Source organism: Rhizoctonia solani, chromosome 16, assembly GCF_016906535.1.
Source record: "Rhizoctonia solani chromosome 16, complete sequence".
NCBI classification, from domain to species: domain Eukaryota; kingdom Fungi; phylum Basidiomycota; class Agaricomycetes; order Cantharellales; family Ceratobasidiaceae; genus Rhizoctonia; species Rhizoctonia solani.
Genome location: NC_057385.1, coordinates 1,701,428 through 1,722,342, shown reverse-complemented (window position 1 = coordinate 1,722,342; position 20,915 = coordinate 1,701,428). Strand labels below are relative to the sequence as shown.

The window sequence follows — 20,915 nt, the reverse complement described above, 5'->3', positions numbered from 1 at the left end:
CACTGGAGTGTATCCAGGATAGCAAGCAAGCAGTTTGTAAGACACTAGTATTCTAACCACCTTTCAGTCAGTTCATTCAATGGCAAGTAGTAAGTAAAAGCTTTATTATTGGACTATGGCGACCTGGTAGGTGTTAATAACTACTGTATGATTTAGACCGAGACGGAAATTACAACTATGACGCCAGCGTTCCAGCTACAGCTCTCTTCGCTGCGCTCTTTGGCCTAACTTTGGGCCTACATATTTTACAAGCTCTCCGTGGAAAGTGCCGTTACCTTATTCCCTTAGTGATCGCTACACTTATGGAAGTAATGGGATATATCTTCCGGTGAGTAAATGGGATATTTCGCAGAGCAGCGAAATGCATTTTGGTGCTCAACCGTATTCCACATAGTATTCTTGCCATCAAGAAGCCCGATCAACTCTGGCCTCTCATTCCCTCTGAAACCTTAATTATCACGGCCCCAGCCTTCCTTGCTGCTAACAGTATGTTCAAAAGTTAAGTTGTATCGTAGTCAAATAAAGTTAAATGCTGGACTACAAGACTACATGATCTTTGGTCGTATTATGGCCTATGTTGGGCCCGAATACGGGCTTGTTGGTCATGAGTTCATCACCAAGGTCTTTGTTGGAGCGGACATAGTAGCAATCCTTACACAAGCTTCTGGAGGGTCTATGCTCGTGAGCTGCTTATCTCTTAGGGGATTCACCCAGTGTGTTACTGATTTTGCGCCGACGCACAGAGTGGAGATGATTTCTCGAGCGTTAAAATTGGACGTACCGTACTTATTGTTGGATTGGCTTTCCAGGTTGTCGCGTTTGGAATATTTATGTTCATTGCTCTGGCTTTGGATTTGAAAACACGTCGTAAACTGGGAGACAAAATGACACCCATTCGGCCCCTGATATGGGCTTTCTATGTCAGCGCGTTACTTATCATTATTCGGAGCATTTTCCGCGCTATTGGTAGGCCAGGCTTAATTATTTACTGGTGAAGGGGCTAAACAAGTGCAATATAGAGTTTTCAACCATCAGCTTTGAATCTGAAGTACAACAGGGATATGCCATCACGCACGAATGGATGTTCTACGTACTTGATTCATTGCTAATTCTTGTAAGTATACTCTTTTGGAAGAGAGTAAATAAACACTTGACATTTGGGACATCAAAGCTTGCCACAATTGTTTTTAACTGGATTCATCCTTCAAGCTATCTACCCAGCCGCAAAGGTTTGAGGATGGATGGAACCACGTACGAAGTAAGGAAGTTTAGGCTATTCCGACGCAAGCGGTATGTCTCCTCTCTATAGATTTTTTTACCTTTCTAATCTTGCATTGAAAAATTAGCGTTGATACCCCAGAGCCCAAGCCAGAGGAGCAGGAAATGGCACTCTCATCCTCTCGGGTTTGAGAATGATATTTACTTCAGCCTCATATAGCACCACTTCACTTGGTTTTAAATAGTATTGAACAGTTAGAATATGGGCAATATTTTGCCGGTTTTGTAGATGGAATAATGGTATATATATCCACCATGTGCATCCTTCATGCCATGGAACTTACTAGCCCCACATTGATACTCAAGTCACGTGCTGTCCGTCACTCCCGATTGATGTACCTTGGTCAAGCTATGTTTCGTAGTTTGGCCGCCCTAGCCTCTAGACAAGTCAGAAACAAACCCATCAGGGCTAGGAATTCCTGGCTTAGAACACTAAGTCAGGCTTCTTCTGCCTTTCTGGCGCCTTTGCATTCCACAAAAGGACCAACGATACAGTATGGAGGAGACGATGCCTTGCTGCCCAGCATTTTCGACAGTTCTTCCCATTCATTGATAGACCAATCATCTAAACCTACTGGACTATTTGGAAACTCTGATCTTGCACAACCTTCTGACTTCATCTCCTTGGCCAAACGAACCCAAAGATATACAAAGCGTATTGTTGACCGGATCGTTGATTATGGTCAAACTGAATCCGGGAGTTCAACAGATTTAGCTACTCTTGTTAGACTTGTGGATCGTCTTAGCGACACGCTATGCTGTGTCATTGATACCGCTGAGTTTGTCCGTAATTCTCATCCTGATCCCAGATGGGTGGCGGCCGCAAACGATGCCTACGAATACCTTTGTTCATGGATGAACGAGCTTAACACACACGTTGGTCTTTATAAGGTATGACGTTCAATTTTTACTGCATGCGTTATACAAAATCGTGATAGTAGGGTCACACAGTCTTTGGATCGGTTGACGAAAGACCCGGAAGCAGTCGCACGCCTTTCCCCCGAAGAGAAACAAGTCGCGTTACTCTTTATTCGGGATTTCGAGAAGTCTGGTATTCACTTACCTGAGGCACAGAGAGTCCAGTTTGTGACGCTTTCGGATACCATCCTCAGTCTTGGACGCCAATTTCTCACAGAAGCCGCGGCGCCCCGACCGGATGTCAAAGTCAGAATACGGGACTTAACTGGCGTACCACTAAATGTAATCCGCAGCCTATCTTCCAGCGATGCAAGAGGAGGCGAAGTTTGGGTGGCTCCGAATTCATGGGAAGCTCGAATGATTCTGCGATATGCCATAAATCCAAATGTCCGGCGAGACGTATTCACTGCTTCGAATGCTCTAGTACCAGAATATGTGGATACATTAGAGGCATTAATCAAGACTCGATACGAGTTGGCAAAACTTGTTGGCTCGCCGAGTTACGCAGCCATGACATTAGGCGAGAAGATGGCTCGGGACCAGAGTAAGTAATATTCTAATCCAAGACAATAATCTCACTCCAGTTGACAGATAGTGTCAATGAATTTTTGCATTCTCTTGCCTCTCATCATCGCCCATTAGTGGAGGCTGAACTTGGGAAACTTGCTAAAATAAAGCAAGAAGAGGAGAATTCTCAAGAAACACCCGAAATTCTGGCCTGGGACCGTGACTACTATATCACGCGATATACCTCCGGACGTTCATCCGCTATTGCCCCCGTCAATTCATTCTTCTCAGTTGGGACGGCCATTCAGGGTTTGTCGAGGCTATTCCAGCATGTTTACGGAATGACCTTCCGTGCAGAGAATATTCGCCCAGGTGAAGGATGGGATCCTCATGTCCGGAAACTGGCCGTAATCGACGAATCAGAAGGGGTCATTGGCTGGATATACATGGATCTCTTCGCTCGGGATGGTAAACCAGGGGGCGCTGCACACTTTACGGTACGGTGTTCTCGAAAGATGGCAGATGATGAATTGGCCGAGAGAGAAGCCGAAGGTCTCCCCCCGCTAGCCATTGATGGGATGCGCCTGAGAGGCCGGGACAGTCTCCATCAGCTCCCGGTAGTTGTCCTGATGTGCGACTTTTCGATTCCTACGGACAGAGTTCCGAGCCTGCTTAGTTGGCACGAAGTTGAGACATTATTCCACGAGATGGGTCATGCTATGCACTGTGAGGTTTATTTCATCTGATTGTGGGCTGAAATGATAACGATATCGCAAATAGCAATGATCGGACGGACGGACTATCACAATGTGTCGGGGACGCGATGTGCAACCGACTTTGTCGAACTACCCTCGATTCTCATGGAATATTTCGCAGCATCCTCACCAGTATTAGCAACTTACGCGCGTCACTATTCGACTGGCTTGCCGCTTGATTTCTCGAATCTTCAGGCGCAGATCCGAGCGCAGTCCCCCGTCCCAGCCTTAGAAACTCATTCTCAAATTCTCATGGCAGCGCTCGATCAGGTGTATCACTCGAATCAAAGTAATTCGCTCTCTACCACCGCCGAGCTTGTTAAATTGCAAAAGGAGCTGGGTGGAATTCAGATCGCCCCGAATACAGCATGGCAAACCCAGTTTGGGCATCTATTTGGCTACGGAGCCTCATATTATTCTTACCTATTTGACCGTGCTATAGCCTCGCAAGTTTGGAAAAAGGTGTTTGCGCGCGATCCGCTCAACCGGGAAATGGGTGAGCGATACAAGCGTGAAGTTCTTCGACACGGTGGGAGCAAAGATCCGTGGCACATGCTTGCAGCCCTGTTTGATGAACCCGAACTCGCCGACGGCGGAGCAAAAGCCATGAAGAGGGTTGGGGAATGGGGAATTGAATAATTAAATGCGTACTGTTAGATGGGGAGGGCAACTCCAGGATTTCAACATTTGCAAGCTAGATGATATTATATCTCATATGTGTACTCCCACCAAACACTAGTTTAGATATATCACATTGCCCTTTCTAGGTATGAAGATCTTATTCAATTCTTCTCAAATGCTCCTGTAATATCTCGACAATAGCTTGATGCTTGGCTGCTATAGCTATTTCAAGGCTAGTGTCACCATCTTGGTCCTAGCCAGCTCAGCCGTTAGAACACGTCTACATTTTGCAAGACGAACCTACCTTCAGGGCTATATCTGCGCCCCTATCAAGTAATAAACGAACCACTTCCGGATGACCTCGGTCGGTGGCAAGATGTAATGGCGTATATTCCTAGAATTTAAAATGACAGTAAATACTACCAGAGAAGGCAAGTAAGCTTACAAATTCATCCCGAGAGTTTACCAGCTCTGGCTGCTTGTCAAGAAACTCTCTTAATCTTTCTATATTGCCATTAACCGCATAGCCATGTACCGAGTTCTCTCCACTGGTGTCGGGCGCTACCGGAACACTTACGGACACCCACATTCCACCGCCGCCACCCTTCTGAGTCTCAGAAGATGTTCCCAGAGTAGCATCAGATGCATCATAGGATTCAGTCCATCCCAAGCTGCGTGCGTGCTCTAGGTAGTGGTCCTCTGCGGCTTGGACTGGGTCTGGTTCTCCCTCTATCGATCTACCAAATTCGTTCCATGCATCCCATTTGGCCCGACCTGTCATGTCAAAGAATATTGGCCGGGATGACGTAGGTTTAATTCCAGCAGTGACACATTTGTATGCAGCATACAACTACAGCAATAAGTTCAAGTGCCTTTGCGCTCAAGATTTGAGGCGTACTTGCAATTGTGTTGTCGTAGATACATTTGCTGAAGCAGGAAGTTTGTTAATATACGCTGCCGCGTTTTGGAAGCTCTCGCTCCCAGCAGAAGACATAGTGAAATAACGGGGACTGATTGAAGTTAGGATGGGCAAGGTTGCCAGTCATGTGATATCGTATTTAACGACAAATTATTTTTTATTATACCCGGACGGTAATGTTAATACCGACGAGCAGCAAAAGACTTTCATATAGTTGTTTTATCTGATTTTTATATGCTCTGTGGATACATAAACAGGATCACTGCTGCTACGCAAGTCCAGCTTCTTTCATGGCCTATATGATGGTTCTGTAAGCTCAAACAAGCCCTACTTGTTTTGGGTTATCACTCGCCTTGAAGATGGTAGGCCCAATCTTGGCTGGGCTGTCTACAACCAACGCACCGGCGTCAGTCAGCGCTTTGACCTTGTCTGCAGCTGCACCTAAATGACCAATGGTGTTAGGGTTTGCTAAAAAATATCAGCACGCAAGGACATTACCCTTCCCGCCAGCGATGATTGCACCAGCATGGCCCATGCGGCGACCTGGAGGAGCAGTGACCCCTGCAATGAAGCCTACGACGGGTTTAGGGTTGGCGCGGCCCCTGTTAAACTCCGCAAGATACTCCGCGGCCTCTTCCTCACTGGAACCACCAATCTCACCAATAAGCACGACACCTTTTTATATACACCCTTAGTCAACTAATAAACTCAGTTATGTGATATGCGTACCTTCTGTAGCAGGGTCGTTGAGTAGTACCTTTAACGCATCAACATGCGTTGTTCCAGGGAATGGATCGCCCCCAATACCAATGCAGAGTGATTGGCCTAGCCCCACAAGCGTTGTTTGGTTCACCGCTTCGTACGTCAATGTACCCGACCGAGACACGATACCAATCTTTCCAGGTTTGTGTATGTGCCCTGGCTGAATTCCCATTTTACATCCAAGAGGGTTGATGATACCAGGGCAGTTTGGCCCTACGAGTCGGGACTTGGACTGACTCTTGAGGGCATGCATAACCTTGATTTCATCTGCTTGGGGGATCCCTTCTGTGATGCATACAATGAGGCCAATTTCGTTCTCAATTGCTTCTATGATTGCGTCTGCTGCAGTTGGAGGTGGGACGTAGAGAATGGTTGCATCGGGTTTGGCTTCCCTCACAGCCTACGGGACACGGCCCATTTCATTCCGATGTCAGGGGAAACAAAAAAAAGGAAGTAATGTACCTCTTTGACAGTTCCGAAGACCGGGAGACCAAGGTGCGTTTGGCCAGCCTTTTTGGGCGAGGTACCACCAACCATGTTCGTGCCATATGCGAGGGCCTCTTTGCAATGGAACGTAGCCTAGTAGCACGTCGGGCACAGATATCAGACCGAGCGGTTGCGGTGGGATCGTAACCTACGGTCTTTCCAGTGAATCCCTGGCACAAAACACGGGTATCTTTGTGGATCTTGAGATTCGGGATGGTATCTTCATACCCGCGTCGAATTGCCGAGCTAGCAAATGAACGCTCTACCCACAATGAGAAATAATAATAAATGACCACAGAGTGACCACTTACTCGCAGAGCCTGCTGTAGAGCCAAATGTACGAGCGACGCGTAGCATGATGGTAATCAAAGGTGACAGTTTGAATCCAACGTGCGAATTGAGCTGCACTAACACGGTCCGTATGCGCCCGTCACTACGGAATGGGCCGGGGCTCGGCGCTTAACTCCCCAGATTTGCAAGCGCCAATGAAATGACCGACCACTTTAATATATTATTCACAAAAAGACACAAACCTTGACAATCACAACTACGCTAACACGACTACACAAAAAAGACACATCTAAACCTTCTGTGGCGTCACAGCCTCCCTCCTACGTTCGCGCATTTTGGAATTAGACCGGTGGAACGACATGACTGCCTTCTTGATACCTTGGGGCTGCTTTGCGCTGTGTGCAGGTCGAATTAGGGTTTGCCACCTCCAACCAAAGTCAACAGACTCACCTGCTAACATCAGAGATCAATGTTGACTTGACGGTAGGGTGAACGTTGCTCGTGGGGAGTAATTCCACTGCAGTGGTGATCCACATGGGAAACTCGTTCGGCCAGATCTTCGCTAGTTCTCCGATCACGCTGACTACTGGAGACGTCACATCTTCGGGATAGGATCCGGACAATCCGTTCAGCAACACTGACACAAGCTGGGCCCCATGTGGACCCACTGCGTTTCGGATAGCGTTCGCATAAAGCGGAAAGTTTGGTGGAGGGGATGGGCTTTCCTGACTCAACGCGTCATGGCCCAGTAAGGTATAGGCGAAATCGACTCCGGCGTCTATAGCTTCGGGTTGAACCAAAGAAAGACATGCCAGTAGTACCTGAATAGCAATAGGGAATGCTGAAGACAACAACAGAAGGTCAGGGGTATATTGAAGCATGATCATAGCGAGGGCGGTGTAGTCTTCAAGGACTGAAGTGACGTATACGTGTTAGATAGGGGTGCGTCAACAATGGTCCAATGGAACCCACCATCGGGAATGCTGGTGATAGGCTGTGTTTGCAAAAGAGTCGATAGTTTCTTGCTGACCAACTCGAACGCCTGTTTGAAGTCTTCGCGGAGTGCAACTTTACCCGTGTGACCATGTGCCTCGATGCATTTGCGTAAAATCCAAGGGTAGCTGGCAATACCGGTTTGGTCGAAGATGAGAACCGCGCGCTTGATGACAAGCGGGATAACGGGAAGTGCGGCATTGCCAAAAAGCGGTATTGCAGCACGCAAGAGTCGGCATATACTCTCCGAAACGGTGGGATCTCCGCCGTGGTGGGTGAGGACGGTATCGACAACTATCCATGCTTGCGAGCATGTGTCTTCACACGAAGCCGGAAGTTCCTCTCCGAAGGGGCCAATAATTTCAAGCATAGTCAACAACAGCTCGACACCATCTAGAGTGGAAGCAATAATAAATAACTGAAGCCACGGCTATGGGATTCTCATACGTACCGCAAATTGCATCTGTCTGCACTTTAACTGAAGAAGAGGGGGCAGAAGCGGCTTCGTGAATCTTCTCCAATAGTTCTAGACTCATTTGCTTCAGCGCAGCTCCGGCATCCTGAAGCGGCATTGCCGAAATGACATGAGCAATCCCCTCATATATCTCGACACGATCACTTTGTGAAATCTTGGGTGACATAGTTTGAACAAACGTATGAAGTTGTGAAAAATACGAGGTCAAATGCTATATAGATTTTAAATTAATCAGATACACTTCGCAGAGTCGCTTGCAAGATCGATGACTAACCGTGTTGCAATCCTTACACAAGAAGCGCAAAGCTTGACCAGCAGCAGCAACGACCTCCTTGTCAGAATCGTCGAAAGAAGCGGAAATGTAATCCAATAACCCAGGAATATACGTGGGATGGAGTGCAACCCATTCAGTGTATCGAGACACCACTAGTGTAGCAGCATATCGCACTTTTGGATGAGCCGGGAGCCGAACGACGAGTTCCATGATACGAGGAACAACCTCCTCATCTGTCGGTGGTATCTCCGCTCCCATCGATCGCATCGCGAATAGGGGTGCTTCAATGTCCTGCCAGGCTTGGTTGCTCGCTGGAGCCCCGAGTGTCTTCAATATCATCTCGTACGTACGCGACAGGCACAAGGACGACCCAAGGACGTAACAACAGTCCTTGAGGGTATCGCCCATAATATGCCTAAAGTCACGGAATTCGTCTCGCTCCTGTGCTGAAAGCTCGTCAAAGTCAGCTGGGAACCGCAGATGGTCAATCATAATTCCGGTGAGTCTTTGGTAGACATCCGCAATTACAGGCGAGACTGAATCACGGCGGCTACGGGCAGACATAGACAAGTGATACCAAAATTGGAAGGTGATTGGGACCACATCTAGATCGGGATATGATGAACACTCGAGGATGGCCTCGACGATTGGCTGGAAAGTTTCGATATGGGCAACGATAAGAGTGCGGTATGTCTCCCCAGCCTCAGCGAATATCCTCGTATATCCGCGCATCTTGTCTGAATCATCCCCCACTTCGGCCAGTTTTGGTTTGATCACAATGAGACGGGCTGTTATCTGTTCAATGATTGGGAGGAAATCGTCAACCTCTTGAGTCTCATGAATGATGTCACAGATGACTTCTACAGCAGCATCAAAAAGTTGCTCTGTCGCAAGTGCATCAAATGCAAACCCGAACAATGGGGATTGAGCGAGTTCGGTTGGCGAAAGTTCACCCGCCCTGACCCAACTCTTCACGCAACGGAATACTTGAGACTGAACCGCAGGGGTGACTCCTGAGTTACAAAGATGTGAATCGCCGGGATACGGAGGTATCAAAAGTAGCTCACCGGGTGCTTGTATATACATCGCAAGCAAGGTTAAAACTTGATTCGCATTATTCGTCAAAAGCTGATCGGTTCGGTTCCTAAAATCTTCATTCTGGCGCCATAGGAGAAAAGAAACGCCGATCCAATATTAGGCCCGCCGTCCGTACCGGAGATAATGCGAAGGGACGAAGGGAATGGAGCGGCTCCTGGTACTGACCGAAATCGGAATGCGCGAATTTGTGGTCACCTCCTCGGCCACGATCGTAAGAAACTCGAGCAGCGCGGGCACGGTGTTGGGATCTTGCCCAAGGGATGCGATTAGGTCAGCGACGGGGTTGGCCCATTCCGGATACTGCAGCACAAAAGCCGAGAGTGCCAGGCAGATCTGAACAAGCACAACCCGCGGCCCAGCTGAGTATTGCTGAATCGCCGCTACGAGCGAATCTCGGAGGCCCTGGCGATGAGCCGGATCGACTTGGTGGAAATCGTATGTAATCTGTATACCGATAAAAGATCAACTCTGCCTTATACGAGAGAGACACTTGCCTTGGTTCGAAACGTCTGGGCTGCGAATGCCCGCGGCCCTTCAGGGATATCAGGTAACAGTAATAGCTGGTTACATGTAGCCCAGGCGTCGTCCTGTTCACATTATGGTAGGTGTGTATTTTCTATTTAATTTACCTCATTTAGAATAAATGATACATACGTTGTGCTGAAAATCCTGGAGCCACTTGCCCGCGGCATCAATCGAATTCTTGTCCGTGTGCAGACCAAGGACGGAAACGGCTTCAATGACCGCCTGCACCGATGCTGACTGCGCCATACGTATCTAAAATATTCGGATTTACTGTATCAAGAAATAAAAAGTTGAGAGATGGTGGAGGGTGATAAAGCCGGCTAAATCAGGTGACGCGTATTGGAATCTAAGATGGCCCAAACAAATCCACACGAGTCACTCCGACGCGGTTTAGATGGTCTGAAATCATTCGTAAGTCTCAATTGCACACATTATGGGAGCGAACAGAATATAATTTGTCAACAGACAAAGACAATACGCCAAAATAGAAAGGAACGGACAGGCCGGGGCCTGAGTAGGGAGGGCGAGGTACCGGGTATCAAGAAATATCCCATAACAAAAACAGAGAACGAGAGGACACGTAAAACGACGTTATGTATATCGAGTAATGTGTGCGAAGGGGGAGAGCAAACACGAAAAACAGAGAGGGAAACCACTAGGCTATGGCCTAGTTAAGTGCGCAAGAAACCCTTCTTCTTGGTCTGATCAACCTGGTATTAGAGTTATTTCCGTCTGAAAGGATTACCCTGACGTACGTTGTTCTTCTCTGGAGTGAGGGGTCGGCCACTCTCCAATCGACGCTTCTTGTCCTCGAGTTCTATCCTCTGTTTCTCAAGGGCCTCCTTCATCTCCCGGTGACGGGCATAAAGCTCCTCCTCACTCTGCTTAAGCTTGGCCTCCTTCTCTTGCACCTTTTGCTGGAACACCATCTTCATCTCCGCCTCCATCTTGGCAAGCTTGGCTTCATGAAGTGTGCGCTCTTCCGCAACCTTGGCTGCCGGGCTAAAATCAAAGAGTTAGATTCAATTCGTTCTGAATATAAACCCATGCTTACTTGATCTCTTTGAAGACCGAGTGATCCTGGGTAACGCCCATAGCCAACAATTTGTCGCTACGATAGTTCTCGTACAGAACAAGGTTCGTGTGTTCACGGAGCTCTTCCATGTAGGTTCGGATAAGCATCTGACGCAACTTGACAAAGTCGCAGTGATCCTCGTTGTCGACTTCGATCACACCCCATGGATAAACGCGACCCCGGACAGCCCGCCCGTCAGGGGTCTCGACCTGCTTATAAGACCCGACAATGGCAAACGGAATTTTACCCTAAAAATAAGCGTTGGATGAGTCCTGGCACAGCATATGGCTGCGGAAGAGGTCATACCGCGATTTCTTCGTTTTCGGCAATTGTCTCTTCATCCTCATTCTCATAGACTGGAGCCTGGAAAATACGAATTTGGTGATGCGCGATATCATTCAGGATCTACGCGAGTCCCACGTTAACGCTCAGTCGGCCACGTAGTGCTGCTGCTACTCACCCTCTGCTTGAATTGGATTATCTCCTCATCGGTGAGAGTGTCCGACTTGGCAATTACAGGGATCAAATTGACCTTGGTGTGTAGGCGACGCATAAACTCGATGTCAATTTGCTTGAGCCTATTGCATCGTCAGGCAATCATCACCTGCAGGAACAAGTATGGGACTTACGAATGGCCAGAAGGCTGGATGAAATAGATACAAGCGTGAACGCGGTTGTCAACCATCTTTTGGCGATTGACACGGTTTTCTTGCTCCAGATACGCGTCGAAGCGAGCTTCAATGTTTTCCACAATCGGCTTCCAGCTATCGTCATTGTTGACAAAGTCACCGAACCCGGGGGTGTCGACAACCGTCAAGCGGAGTCTTACGCCGTTCTCCTCGATGTCTACATAATCACTTAGTTGTCGTTTGTCGTTATTGAAAAATAGACGCACCAGCACTGATGCTCTCAATAGCAACGGTTTTGGGGCGCTCAGCGCTTGGGTGGAGATACTCCTTGGGAGGGTAAAGGGTAGTATTGAAGAGGGTGTTGACAAGCGTGGATTTTCCAAGGCCAGACTCGCCTGAAATACACACAGTTAGACAAACGGATAGAGGTGGTTACGTGTAGTAACGCGTGTGTAGCGAGAATCAAGTAAAATAACTTACCAACTACCATAACGGTGAACTGGAAGCCAGTGCGTACGCTCTTACGGTGGACCTGGTTGGGGAGATTTGCGAATCCAACATAGCCGTTGAGCTTTTTGCGAACTGCAGGATCGCTGACAGCTCCCTGGCCATTACTGTACTGGCCGCTTGGAGTGGCAGTGCCGTTGCCGTTGCCGTATGGGACAGAGGAGTGGGAAACAGGCGACTCGGACATGGTGGATGGTGGTGGGAGGTGTTGAGGACAAGGCGTCCAGAACCAATGGTGTCGTGTTGCAACTTGCAATAGAAGTCACGAGACCCCTGACACTCAGGGTGCCATTCAGGGTGGCACCAGTCCCGCCCACCGCAAACCACAAAGTAAATACAAAACAAATCCTTTCATGCTTGTATATCTCCATTTACTGACAGATTATCCAGAATGAAGCTTACGCCTGAAGTTCTCGCGGCCGCTCAGAGTTATATTAACCCTCTCAAGGACCGCGAGCTGAACCTTCGAGGTTCGTCTCTTTCGCGTTCAATTTCAGTGTTGTTCAAGGCGTCCTAAACTTGAGTAGGCCATAAAATTCCCGCCATTGAGAACTTGGGTGTAACTCATGTGAGTCATTTCTTGTCCAGTTTTATCCAGACAATTCACACCGCTGCACAGGATCAACACGACACTATTGATTTTACGGACAATGCCCTAACCTCACTGTCGAATCTCCCCCGTCTCCATCGTCTACATACGCTGTTGCTCGCTTCGAACCGTATCTCGCATATCGCACCCTCCATTGCAACCTCGGCTCCTCGGCTAAGAACGATTGTTTTGACGAACAATTTAATCACAGAATTGGCCGACCTCAAGCCGCTGGGTACTCTCAAGCACCTCGAGTTCCTGACATTGTTGGGAAATCCAGTCAGGGAGAAGAAGAATTATAGGGAATGGGTTATCTGGACATGTGCATCTTCTCTGAGGGTGCTCGACTTCCAGCGCATCAAAGATAAGGTCAGTCTTTTAACTTTCGTCTTATAAACTTTCCGGACCTTTTGTCCACCCACAGGAACGAAAGTCTTGCAAAGCACTCTTCGTCACGGCGGAAGGTTTACCCACTGCGTTAGCGACCTCGATCGAAGAGGCTGCTAGTGCCCAACCCACAGGCTTGACTTTCACCCCTGGTGGCGAAGATATCAAAGCAGATGACAGACCTGGTCAAAAAGCTGGAGCAGCAGGTAGATTGATGACTGCAGAAGAACGGGCGAGGGTACGTGAAGCAATCGCAAATGCTAGTAGTGCAGAGGAAATCAAGCGCTTAGAACGCGCTTTGAGGGATGGATACGTACCAGAATAACCTTTGTCCTCGCATGTAATCAGGACTTAATATTCTGACTTCACAATAACGGACCATTTCTCAAGCAAAGTATGCGCCTAGACGCGTGAAAAGTGTTGACTTTACTGTCTATTTGATTTATCCAAATTCTTATCAAACGCTGCCCGATTGGGAAATCCATGTACATTAATTAGCGGGGCCATCCTGTCCCCTACTTCAACCCTGTCTCCCAGCCACATGGACAAAATATCTTCCTCCGTAGTGTTGTCCCAAGCCGGCAACTCAGCTTTGGATTTATCGATGTGTGTATATCCCAGAACCTGAATATTTACACCACTCATAACGCACCTGATGCTTCGATAGACACCCACTGCCCATTCTTAATATCTCGGAGCATTTAACGCGACGAAAGCTACAAACCGACCAGGAGGCTCCATTCAGTAAGCTCCTCTTATTTCCGCCGAATTTTACCACTAAATTTGAGTGGTCTTCCTATAGTAATTGGCGCACTAATAGGAACGCAAACTGGGCGCGACATTGAAATTGTAAATACGTTCGAACTCGTCCTTCGAGGAGACCAGAACGCGACATATGATGGAAGTGCTTTGTCCGCCGATGCAGGCCCAAAAATTGACCACGACTTTTTAACAACCCGGCGTGACCAGTGTTGGTTCTTGGTGCTAGTACATCAGGTGGCGAACATTCACTGATCAGCTCCTTCAATAGACAAATCCGTATTTCCTGCGTTGGAATTTCTCGGCTGGTACACATATGCACCTGTCCCTAGCCAATTACATGCGGATCTCAGTGAACAGTTCAACACATACACCAGCAGCCCATTGTTGCTTATGTTAACTCCTACCCCCAAGGAGGCCCAAGGGTACGTTTGTCTTTCTGAGCATGTAGTAACCTTTCTCATCGTACTTCTCAGATCTCAACTCGAGACATTGCCGATACTCGCATTCGAACCAACAATCGAAATCAAAGATCGAAAGTCCCGGACAGTATGGAACACATCGCCAATATTGTACACCGAATACTAACCCGAGATACAGGTCTTCGCAGAGGTGTCATGGAGAATCCAGACCGGGGAGGCCGAGCGCATTGCAGTTGATTGGACGGCTCGCGGCGGCGGAGGGGAGGACGACCGTGAGTAAATCTAAGGGTATTGATAACACCATGATTTACATTCCATTTTAGTAACATCGCATCTCCAAACCCAACGAGCGGCTTACAAGATGCTTCACGATCGAATTGTTGTGCTCGTTCAATATGTTGCCGATACCCTTGACAGTAAGAGCCAGACTCTAACATTTGGGAAATTAACTTACCGGCTTATCACATTTTCCAGGCAAGGCACCCAAGAATCATGAAGTTCTGCGAGCTCTCGCTGCCCTGGTTGCGTCTCTTCCTGCAAGTGAAAGTTCTGCATTCCGCGATGAGTTTAGTACAGTACGTATAATATTGGTTACGACACCGGTGGAATCGCACCCAGGTTCTCACGTGCCATAATAGGAATATGCTGATGTCCAACTCACGACCTACCTTTCGTCTTTGACCAAAACGGCATCAGTTCTCAATGATGTGAGTGCTTTTTGCCTCTGGAAAATGGTCAGGTGTTAACTGGTATGCCAGATTGTTGACAAGCATATCCTTATCGCTGGTCGAGGGGATGAGGCTGGCCGAGGCTCGCGTAGACGCGGAATGATGGGTGGGCCAATGGGTAGCCTGACCGGCATGGAATGATCGCCCGGCTGTACTGCCATAATATCGGGTGTACCTTCTGTAGCCACGGATATAGCATCGTAACTGTGAACTTGTAACCAACCTGCATCGCAGATGACCTGTTTCAAATTGAACTCAACTTTCAGCAGCCCTGGGTATTGCACGATCTCTTCTTCGATCGATCGGCGACCGAATGCTCCTGAGTGCCAGCCGCGCTATGTCCTCACCGGATATAAATTTGGCCCTATAAGCCATGCCTTCCACTTCTAGCCTACAGTTTTTTGCAGAAGCCTCAGAAATATTATCATCTTGAGCTTTCAACTATAACGTCAATACACTATCCCATCTAAACAAGTTGGGAAATACAAGCGCTCGGGTCTGTTTACGCGCTCATTTGTAGCCATGGCATCGAGACTGACTTTATTATGATGATATATTCTCACGACCAGCACAACTCAAAAATGATTCAAACCGCTCTAGAGGCTATCAAAGCTACGCTCCAAGTGCGAGCACTATATCAACTTCTATACTCTTACGTTTTTGGTGCTAGTACGGCTGATGTTTATCGCACTCTAAGTGAGGACTAATTTCTTCGGTTAGCACTTTGGGGGTCCTTCATCGCAGGTATAGATCCAACGCATCATCGCCGCTCAGATCGCAACATACTCACCCGGTAACTCTAACTCTCAGGCTTTATTGCCTTTCGTGCCATTCCACGACAGCAATTTGGACTTTTGCAGTCTAGGACATTCCCGGTCTTCTTTTCAACTTCAACCGGGGTGACGACAACCTACTAGGCATATGGATTGGTACCCACAAAGAAATCCTTGTGGATATCTTTGATCTGAGTTCGCCAGCGGTGATCCAAGCGTGGGTATTGGCATCCGCTGCAACGTGTAATGCAGTCAACCTAGTTTACTTGGGTCCGAAGACCACCGAGTGAGTAACTTCCCCTGGTGACTGTGGAGTTTTGAATATCCTGACCTAAGGTTCAGGACTATGTTCAAACGCCACAAACTAGAACGGGCTGAAAAAGTACAGTACAGTGATCCGGCGGTGAGTAAAGTGACGATGTTTCGATAAGGAGCGTCGAATTCGATCAAACTTTTGACAGGCTTCGGCTGAAATGAAGGCGTTGAACAAGCAGTTTGGAGCACTGCATGGCATCAGTTCATTGCTTAATCTTTTCTCGCTCTTTTGCTTGGCGGTGCATGGGGTATGTATTGGGAACTCTACCCATGCGCTGTAGGAAGACACGGTGCCTGTAGTGCCCAGAGCTTGATAACACACGTTATTTCCTATCACGTGTATACACACAGATCGTCTGAATAACTGTTTGTACGTGAATGCCAATTTCTGGGTGCGTCTACTTAGATGGGGCCGCAGTATAACCACAACTATATAGGCGCCACGCATATGCATACAGAGATAGCTATGTTTCCTCAGTATTCCCAGTTTTAGTTTCCGTGGGGTCTAGCAAAGCTTGTCGTGCCTTCCACCATCCCTTCCCATAACTGACTAAGATCTCTTCCCCCTTTTTGATGGAGAGAGGTCCGCTCCAGATGCTCATTTCTAGCCACCCTCTGCAATCAGCGCCTTGTCGAAAAGTAGCGTTGGGCTTTGGTTGTATCCCGCGAAAGTCGTTTACGAAACGAGCCTCGTTCCCCTTTCGAGATGCATCAACCCCAATGCTTATCTCGCACGCTCTATGCAAGGACAAATCGTAGTCGGAATCCTCCCGGTCGTCGCTGTGAATCTCACCAATGTATGGGAGAATAAATGAGTTTGCGGCGATTTTGCCGCAGGCGAAAAGACCTTAAGGATTTAAGCGGAGAAATGTTAGTCAGACGCTCATGGGCACATGCTTGATAGATTGGATATTGTATGGCAGGCTGTGGTGTATACGTGTGGTCAACTCATGAAGAAATAGGCGCCCAATAGGCACCGACCCTGGCTCGCGAATCTCGGGCGAGTCAATGACCAAATGAATGAGATATGGGTCGTGTATGCGACCTCTCTCTCGAGCCAGGATATATAAAATAGGAAACCGTACCTCTTTGCCCGAATGCTGGATGGTTAGGGTTATCAATAATCTTGATGGTCACGGGTATCCTCTGCGAGGAACGACCTGCGAGTTGTGATGGTGGCACATCCGGACCGACGACCAACAACTCCCTTGATTCTTTGGGGAATTTAGGATCAAGGATGGATTGAACCAGGTATTCGACGTTGTTTGGCCATCGCGCAGGTGCTTTTGACTTATTCATCAGCAATGAGGCCGTGGGTGGTTGTCGGAACCGCGTGGCCGGCTATCATCTGAGGTGAATTTGCTTCCTATTATGACGTGAAGTAGCTAGGCTTGAGTCATTTATATGGCGCCATTCTACCTATTTTGGTACCTCATTCGTAGACTAAAGGATCCTTCGGATGTGCTCGTTATTTGAGATTTGGATGTGCCTACGACTTCATAGTAGATATTGAAAATTAAGGGAAATGCAAGAAAATAAGAGTGGGGTAGGAATATTATACTGGAAATTGGTGTACGCAACAAAGTCCAGGTACACTGGTCGACTCGGATCAACAAGTTGGATTGATACAAGGGGTTTAGTCAATTGAACGACAAGACTCGGAGCTATAGCTCTGCCCACCCGGCGTCTGAAGAATCTCCTCCCGCCAAAGTGGCTAACAAGAATACCACACCACTCGCACCCATTCCCATCCCAAAGCCTCGGTACAATTGACCAATTCCTGTGCTATTAATCCAGCTTCTTTTTTCTTTGACTTCTTCGTCAGTTTGTCGACCTTGGCTCGACATGCGTCTCCGGCGCAAGGTGATAGGCATGGATCGCTCCTCCGTCAAAACCTTCCAGAGGACATCAGCCACCCCGGTGTATGGAGAAGGCCGCGTTTCTACGCATGCTTGGAACTTGCCCGAGCCGCGGGACTGAATTTGTAGTCGCCTCCTGGCCGTCTCAATCGGCAATGTCAACAAGAGGGTGGCAGAGGAAAATAGAAGTTCTGCAGCTTGATATGCAACGGGGTGAGACTCTTCTGTGACAAATAGTGTTCGTTCGATAAATAGAGGGGCAGAAAGGGCAAGGAGCGGTCGTAATGTGTTTTCGATCACAGTTGGTATAAGTAAATGTGGATGCAAATACATTCCAGCAAGGCCGCCTTCCTTGTGGTAAATCTCACGTAAGGCGGCTAAAGGCCCCGAGTAGGTTTTGTGAGACGACAAGGAGGTTTGAGCAATGAGCCGTGTCCGGACAAGGTCGAGTGGGGACAGAATAATTCCAGTGAGAAGATGAGATGCAACTGTGACCACAAGTGGTTTCACAGGACGTGATGTGTCTGAGAGGGAAAAGGACAACGTAGGATCACTTGGCATAAATGCCAAACTTAATAATGAAAGGGCTACTGGTTGCAGGAATGCGGATAGCACATCAATTATGCATGATGTTAATTGCCCTAGCAATTAAGTTAAGGGACGAGTTAGATATGGCAACAACAAAGTTGGGTTGGCTATACCTTTCCACAATGACAGCCAACCCTCTGTCTGCCACCGGCCAACTCGTTTCATCATTCCCCACACACCCTCGGAAGGTCCAATTGGAATAATGAACTGAGGCGAGTTGCCTTATCGGACACTGATCGCCGTACCACATACCCTTCCTCGTCAGCAAGCCTGGGTTGTGTGGGCTCAAGGCGAATGCGCGAGCGGGGCTCATCTGGATCGTGGAAATATGAATCACCGGAGGCATCGCTCAACTAGGATACATGTTGAATTAGTGTATCATTTGGGTGTTATTGGTGACTTACAGCATCCTCTTCCTTCTCGTCAGATATTAATTCATTGGGTGCCAGTCCGACATGATCTTTGGGAACCCATTGGATCTGAAGTAGTACCTTGCCCACTTCAAAAGGCATTGCAATTGCAGTTGTAGCATACTGGAGAGCACCCGACGCAACAAGTGCTTTAATCGCCATTCTGAAGTCTAGTGAGACAACATCCGAGGCAATAGGAGCCAAATCAAACACATGAGAGTCGGCAGAGCGTGCTGAACGAGACGGCCATGACGTAGCTGAGCTTTTGTTTCCTGGAGATGTCAGGTCCTCGGGTGCAGGAAAGAAAGACCATCCGTCAGGGGGGGCCGCATAGAGGTCCCTTAAACTGTTTGGTGTCGATGAGGATCCCATACCAGATTGGATCGAGGGCGAACAGTTTGGGCTCGGTCGTAATTTGCATTCTTAAGTAAGCGCCGGCGCTTGTATTGGATAACCACTTGCTGTGCCTGCTTCAGTCCACCGCACCGTCGCGAGTCGATTGGTAGAAATGCCTCCCAGACGGTCCACATCGAGAGTATACGCGAACGTTAATGAGAGGCTGGGACCGGTAAGTATTTTAATAATATTTAATCAAGAGGTGTTATTTGACAAGGTATATTAGGCTTGGTGGGATTATGGTACCAGATACGTGCACTTGGCCAAGCCATATCTGACTTTACTCCGCAGATAATTTGACCGTGCAATGGGGGACGCAGGATCACTATGAGATCGTGCGAAAAGTAGGACGAGGAAAATACTCCGAGGTACGCCTCTACTGATGCGGCCGCTGAGCCTTTGTTGAGACACCCTGAAAGGTGTTCGAAGGGATTCATATTGTGAACGACGAAAAGTGTATTATCAAGGTCCTCAAACCCGTAAAAAAGAAGAAAATCAAGCGCGAGATTAAGATTCTGCAGAATCTGGCCGGCGGCCCAAACATTGTTGCACTCCTGGATGTTGTCCGCGACCCCATATCCAAAATACCTAGTCTTGTCACCGAATACGTCAATAACGTGGACTTCAAGGTTCTTTATCCCAAGTTTACCGACTTTGACGTCCGTTATTATATACTCGAGTTACTCAAGGTAAGCCAATCAGGCCTGAGACCAGAATACCCTAAAACAGCAGCTTCAGGCCCTGGACTTTTGTCACTCCAAAGGTATTATGCATCGTGATGTCAAACCTCACAACGTTATGATCGATCATGAAGCGCGCAAGGTTAGCAAGTTCACTCCATACCAGGAATGAGGAGCGACCTAACCATTTGGTACAGCTTAGGCTCATTGATTGGGGGTTGGCTGAGTTTTATCACCCCAAAACAGAGTATAATGTCCGTGTGGCATCTCGCTACTTCAAAGGCCCCGAACTACTTGTGGACTTCCAAGAGTATGATTACAGCCTTGATATGTGGAGTCTAGGCTGTATGTTTGCATCGATGGTCAGTGTTAATGAGCCTCCATGGAATTGAGATACTAATGCCACCGTCAGATTTTCCGCAAGGAGCCCTTTTTCCATGGTCATGACAATTACGATCAACTCGTCAAGATCACCAAAGTCTTGGGAACCGATGAGCTTTATGCCTACCTCGAAAAATACGATATCGAGCTTGATGCTCAGTATGATGACATCTTGGGAAGGTTCGCACCGATTATTTCAATCAACTTCAACGTGTTGAACATCCCGTGTATTTTTTAGATACCAGCGCAAGCCATGGGCACGCTTTGTGACCTCGGAGAACCAGCGTTATATTAGTAATGAAGCAATCGACTTTCTGGATAAATTACTACGCTACGACCATCAAGAGCGTCTGACTGCTCTCGAGGCCCAAGACCACCCGTACTTTGGTATGTGATACCAGATTATTCCTTGGGGTACACTGACCATTCCATTAGATATTGTGAAAGAGGCGGCCGCAAACGCAGCCGAGGCTGAGAGCGATGGGTCTGTATCTCAATAGATGGTTATAGGCATA

The 20,915-nt window shown here is 47.9% G+C and overlaps 8 protein-coding genes across 8 annotated transcripts; 3 read left to right on the top strand and 5 right to left on the bottom strand.

Annotated features, from left to right (window-relative positions):
• Positions 1–79: 79 nt before the first annotated feature.
• Positions 80–4,097, top strand: RhiXN_01786 (metallopeptidase MepB; the record flags this gene model as incomplete). The annotated part of the gene is made up of 12 exons (XM_043321605.1): positions 80–89; positions 157–328; positions 395–486; positions 545–681; positions 744–966; positions 1,020–1,114; positions 1,172–1,290; positions 1,347–1,404; positions 1,774–2,169; positions 2,230–2,740; positions 2,788–3,429; positions 3,484–4,097. The coding sequence occupies 12 exons, from the start codon at positions 80–82 to the stop codon at positions 4,095–4,097; spliced, it is 3,069 nt and encodes a 1,022-aa protein (XP_043187428.1).
• Positions 4,098–4,236: 139 nt separating this feature from the next.
• Positions 4,237–5,073, bottom strand: RhiXN_01785 (ankyrin repeats; the record flags this gene model as incomplete). The annotated part of the gene is made up of 4 exons (XM_043321604.1): positions 4,237–4,332; positions 4,384–4,473; positions 4,525–4,929; positions 4,978–5,073. 4 exons carry the CDS (start codon positions 5,071–5,073, stop codon positions 4,237–4,239), a joined length of 687 nt encoding a protein of 228 aa, XP_043187427.1.
• A 193-nt stretch (positions 5,074–5,266) lies between these two features.
• RhiXN_01784 (succinyl-CoA synthetase alpha subunit) lies at positions 5,267–6,603 on the bottom strand (the record flags this gene model as incomplete). The annotated part of the gene is made up of 7 exons (XM_043321603.1): positions 5,267–5,293; positions 5,330–5,439; positions 5,497–5,673; positions 5,728–6,160; positions 6,223–6,339; positions 6,399–6,508; positions 6,558–6,603. 7 exons carry the CDS (start codon positions 6,601–6,603, stop codon positions 5,267–5,269), a joined length of 1,020 nt encoding a protein of 339 aa, XP_043187426.1.
• Positions 6,604–6,826: 223 nt separating this feature from the next.
• On the bottom strand, positions 6,827–10,148 carry RhiXN_01783 (uncharacterized protein; the record flags this gene model as incomplete). Its single annotated transcript, XM_043321602.1, has 9 exons — positions 6,827–6,932; positions 6,988–7,450; positions 7,510–7,923; positions 7,982–8,216; positions 8,280–9,292; positions 9,347–9,423; positions 9,493–9,821; positions 9,857–9,964; positions 10,032–10,148. 9 exons carry the CDS (start codon positions 10,146–10,148, stop codon positions 6,827–6,829), a joined length of 2,862 nt encoding a protein of 953 aa, XP_043187425.1.
• A 425-nt stretch (positions 10,149–10,573) lies between these two features.
• RhiXN_01782 (cell division control protein 3) lies at positions 10,574–12,300 on the bottom strand (the record flags this gene model as incomplete). Its single annotated transcript, XM_043321601.1, has 8 exons — positions 10,574–10,603; positions 10,658–10,904; positions 10,957–11,225; positions 11,284–11,382; positions 11,438–11,555; positions 11,607–11,823; positions 11,873–12,001; positions 12,087–12,300. The coding sequence occupies 8 exons, from the start codon at positions 12,298–12,300 to the stop codon at positions 10,574–10,576; spliced, it is 1,323 nt and encodes a 440-aa protein (XP_043187424.1).
• Positions 12,301–12,504: 204 nt separating this feature from the next.
• Positions 12,505–15,139, top strand: RhiXN_01781 (COP9 signalosome complex subunit 6; the record flags this gene model as incomplete). Its single annotated transcript, XM_043321600.1, has 13 exons — positions 12,505–12,583; positions 12,641–12,681; positions 12,733–13,071; positions 13,127–13,327; positions 13,806–13,833; positions 13,892–14,059; positions 14,120–14,273; positions 14,325–14,397; positions 14,449–14,542; positions 14,594–14,686; positions 14,745–14,845; positions 14,909–14,977; positions 15,029–15,139. 13 exons carry the CDS (start codon positions 12,505–12,507, stop codon positions 15,137–15,139), a joined length of 1,551 nt encoding a protein of 516 aa, XP_043187423.1.
• A 2,611-nt stretch (positions 15,140–17,750) lies between these two features.
• RhiXN_01780 (mitochondrial carrier protein) lies at positions 17,751–19,315 on the bottom strand (the record flags this gene model as incomplete). Its single annotated transcript, XM_043321599.1, has 4 exons — positions 17,751–18,586; positions 18,647–18,713; positions 18,779–18,886; positions 18,938–19,315. The coding sequence occupies 4 exons, from the start codon at positions 19,313–19,315 to the stop codon at positions 17,751–17,753; spliced, it is 1,389 nt and encodes a 462-aa protein (XP_043187422.1).
• A 136-nt stretch (positions 19,316–19,451) lies between these two features.
• Positions 19,452–20,900, top strand: RhiXN_01779 (casein kinase; the record flags this gene model as incomplete). Its single annotated transcript, XM_043321598.1, has 9 exons — positions 19,452–19,511; positions 19,566–19,581; positions 19,631–19,707; positions 19,759–20,028; positions 20,078–20,161; positions 20,217–20,381; positions 20,432–20,580; positions 20,639–20,787; positions 20,836–20,900. The coding sequence occupies 9 exons, from the start codon at positions 19,452–19,454 to the stop codon at positions 20,898–20,900; spliced, it is 1,035 nt and encodes a 344-aa protein (XP_043187421.1).
• Between the last annotated feature and the right edge of the window lie 15 nt (positions 20,901–20,915).